General features: G+C 42.3%; 1 protein-coding gene across 1 annotated transcript in view; it reads right to left on the bottom strand.

Moving 5' to 3' along the window:
• Positions 1 to 252: 252 nt before the first annotated feature.
• Positions 253 to 4061, bottom strand: part of LOC112075333 (zinc finger FYVE domain-containing protein 26-like) — a gene marked incomplete at its 3' end in the record, with an annotated part of 26413 nt that continues 22604 nt past the window's right edge. Inside the window, exons 2-5 of the mRNA XM_024142344.1 lie at positions 1324 to 1629; positions 1053 to 1212; positions 650 to 865; positions 253 to 568 (exon numbers count right to left, since the gene is read on the bottom strand). Of these exons, the coding sequence (XP_023998112.1) occupies positions 253 to 568; positions 650 to 865; positions 1053 to 1212; positions 1324 to 1514 (883 nt within the window). The remainder of the gene's footprint in view (positions 569 to 649; positions 866 to 1052; positions 1213 to 1323; positions 1630 to 4061) is intronic.

Here is a 4061-nt window from a genome sequence, read left to right as displayed (position 1 = left end):
AGCTTGTTTTTTTTCTTTTCGATCCACTGTTTGTAAACAACGCAATTGTAAAGAAACACATTATAGTTTTAAAACATGGTCGTAACTATACTGTTGATCTCATGGATGGTCAGTCCTCGTGTCTARAGCTTTGTCTATGAATWTGAGAGTGGTTACTTCTGCCACATGGTGGGTAGACCACTTGTTGTTTGAACTTTAGATTGCCCCTTTTAGGTTTCAGGTAAAGTTAAGGAAGTAAAAGTCCATCCTCACCCTGGATGCTGGGAGTCTCTCTCAGTAGTCGGTCTCTGTGCAGCCTGAGGGCTGTGGAGCAGTAGTGGGAMAGCAAGGTGTGGCAGTGGGGTCGTAGCAGGGAGCTCAGGACCCTCTCCTCTCTCAGGGGCCCGTCTCTGGCCCTCCACAGGGCCTCACACAGGGCCTCCAGCTGGCCCCCGCCTCCTCCACCTCGCTCCGACCTCAGGGGCATCAGGGCTAGGACCACACACATCTCCTCCGCCCAGCCCTCCATCTTCTCTGAGCCTGAACCAAGATGCTCCACTCTCTCCATCAGGTATCTGATGAATGTGTCCTTTAATAGAAGTAAAAATACATTTTATATAAACCCGGGAGGGGGGGAGGGGGGTGTAAAACAATTACAATTAAAAGCTACCTGTAGGATGTGGTTCCCTGTATTAACACTCCTGGGGTGGTCCTCCAGGAAGCTAACCAGAGCCTGGGCCACTCTGGGTCTCTTCTGGTCCAACAAGGCTTCGAGACAGGTCTCTATCCCTGGACTCTGAGCATCGCCCGTCCCTGGTGATACCCTTGGAAGCCCTGATCCCTTGCTCTCCTCCGACTGGGTGGTTAGGAAGGCCTGGTGGAGCTCCTGAGGATGAGAACAACATTTGTCAAATAACTTTTCTCCCCCCCCCCCCATTCCCAATTACTCTAAAATATTAACTTGAAACTAACCTTATGGTTCTGTATCAATAGCGGTAATTGTTGAAGTTAACTTTATGGTCTCTATATAAAATGTTGTCCTTGTCTATTTTTAGAAAATAAGAAGTATAAACCTTGAGCGTGGTCTCTGGCACCTCGTCTCCCAGCTCCTCTAGAAGCAGTAGGATCTCTAGTTCTCTCCTGACTGAAACAGAAACCTCTTCTTTGGTCCATTTCTCCAGGACTTGGAGCCAAAGCCAGGCCAGTTTGTGAGGGCTGCCCACACTCTCCCATCTACAATACACACAAAAGATAATTATATAAGCAATTGATATTGGCTAATCAATAATAATGTACCATAATTTCTCCCCCCCCCCCTCCCTCCAGGTAAGCAGCCTAACTCACTCTAGCAGGTAAGGGTAGGTGATGATGGCCTTGATGATGTCCCGTAGCCGTTGTGACACCTCTCCTCCAGCGTCACACAGCTGAGGCACGCAGGCTTCAGCCAGCTCCCACTCGCCATTCTGCAGACACCGAGTGAAGAAATCAAACAGCTCCTGAAGAGATGTCTCTGCCTCACAGCCGTACGGGTGCATGTCTGTCTGTCTCCTCCTCCTCCTCTGGTTTAAATCACAGCCTGGTCGCCTCAGGGTCAAGGGTTCACACCCCCCGTCTTTCACGACATGGCAGTGGAGGAGTAATAACCAGGAGCTGGGTAAAAATACAGGATTATATCAGTTAACATCTAAGAGATGCTTTTATCAAAAAAACGACTTACAGTCATCCGTGCATACATTTTTCATATGGCTGGCACCAGCGGGAATTGAACCCACGACCCTTGGTGTTGCAGGTTCTAGGCACAGAGGACCAACTAGCTGAGAAACGCTCAACTCTGTTCTCTTATATAAAGAGAGTTGAGCGTTCTGCTAGAGGACCATAGGATTATTATGATTTTTCAAAAAAAGGGCCATCCCAAACTGTAACATGAATGATAAGGAAGAGTAGGGCTGTATCCCCAATGGCAATCTACTCCCTATCTAGTGCAGACTTTTGTGCTACATTTGACCGGTACCATATTCCCTATTAAAAACAACAAAACACGGTGTTTTAAGTGAGCAGTAGGCATTGGTCTGAAGGAATTGTTCTGAATGGAAAATTCATGAGCACCACAATACCTGCTCCACCCATGCTCTACCAAGGTTTTACAGCACCACGATACCTGCTCCACCCATGCTCTACCAAGGTTTTCCAGCACTACAGTAGCTATGTTGGTCTATTGTTCTCTGAACAATATGTAGGCAGGCTTCTTAGGATTCAAACCTTTTCAAAACAGCCTAATTTATACTCTTAGAGGAATTGTTTACACAATAATGTGATTTAAAAAGTATTGGATTTTCCACACACACACAAAGACATTCCATTCCATGAAAGAAAGCTTTGCTTTAAAACGTACAAGACCATCAGCCATTTTGTCTTGTAGTAACGTGGTGCCTGCCTATATTTCGTAAAACTTTTATTTTAGCAATACATGTAATTGAGAAAACATATATATATATATATATATATATATTTTCATAACAGCCTTTTCTTGGTCAGAACTAGAGGTCGACCGATTAATTAGGGACGATTTCAAGTTTTCATAACAATCGGTAAACAGTATTTTTGGACACCGATCATGGCCGATTACATTGTACTCCACGAGGAGCCTGCGTGGCAGGCTGACTACCTGTTATGCGAGTGCAGCAAAGAGCCAAGGTAAGTTGCTAGCTAGCCTTAAACTTATCTTATAAAAAACAATCAATCAATCATAATCACTAGTTAACTACACATGGTTGATAATATGACTAGTTTATCTAGCGTGTCCTGCGTTGCATATAATCGATGCGGTGCCTGTTAATTTCTCATCGAATCACAGCCTACTTCGCCAAACGGGTGATGATTTAACAGGCGAATTCGCAAAAAAAAGGACTGTCGTTGCACCAATCAATGCCTTTCTTAAAATCAATACACAAGTATATATTTTTAAACCTGCATATTTAGTTAATATTGCCTGCTAACATGAATTTCTTTTAACTAGGGAAACTGTGTCACTTCCCTTGCGTTCTGTGCAACAGAGTCAGGGTATATGCAGCAGTTTGGGCCGCCTGGCTCGTTGCGAACTGTGTGAAGACCATTTCTTCCTAACAAAGACAGCCAACTTCGCCAAACGGGGGATGATTTAACAAAAGCGCATTTTGAAAAAAGCACAATCGTTGCACGAATGTACCTAACCATAAACATCAATGCCATTCTTAAAAAAATATACTTCTGTGTATTGAGTTTAAACCTGCATATTTAGTTCAAATAAATTCATGTTAGAAGGCAATATTAAACTAGGGAAATTGTGTCACTTCTCTTGCGTTCATTGCACGCAGAGTCAGGGTATATGCAACAGTTTGGGCTGCCTGGCTCGTTGCAAACTAATTTGCCAGAATTTTACGTAATTATGACATAACATTTAAGTTTGTGCAATGTAACAGCAATATTTAGACTTATGGATGCCACCCGTTAGATAAAATACGGAACGGTTCCGTATTTCACTGAAAGAATAAACGTRTTGTTTTCGAAATGATAGTTTCCGGATTTGACCATATTAATGACCTAAGGCTTGTATTTCTGTGTGTTATTATATTATAATTAAGTCTATGATTTGATAGTGCAGTCTGACTGAGCGGTGGTAGGCACCAGCAACTGACTGGGAATATTGAAGACTCGTGTTAAAAAGAACCACCGGCTTTCATATGTTCTCATGTTCTGAGCAAGGAACTTAGGGGACCTTGAAAGTTGCTTTTCTTACATGGCACATATTGACTTTTACTTTCTTCTGCAAAACTTAGTTTTGCATTATTTAAACAAATTGAACAGGTTTCATTATTTTTTGGAGACTAAATAGATTTTGTTGATGTATTATATTAAGTTAAAAATAAGTGTTCATTGTTCATTCAGTATTGTTGTAATTGTCATTATTACAAATACATACAGTGGGGAGAACAAGTATTTGATACACTGCGATTTTGCAAGTTTTCCTACTTACAAAGCATGTAGAGGTCTGTAATTTTTATCATAGGTACTTCACTGTGGGAGAGGAATTAAAAAAAAAAATC

This window comes from Salvelinus sp. IW2-2015, unplaced genomic scaffold (genome assembly GCF_002910315.2).
Source record: "Salvelinus sp. IW2-2015 unplaced genomic scaffold, ASM291031v2 Un_scaffold3095, whole genome shotgun sequence".
Taxonomy (NCBI): domain Eukaryota; kingdom Metazoa; phylum Chordata; class Actinopteri; order Salmoniformes; family Salmonidae; genus Salvelinus; species Salvelinus sp. IW2-2015.
Note: the sequence above shows the minus strand (reverse complement) of the source record. Positions and strands in the feature narration are given on the sequence as shown.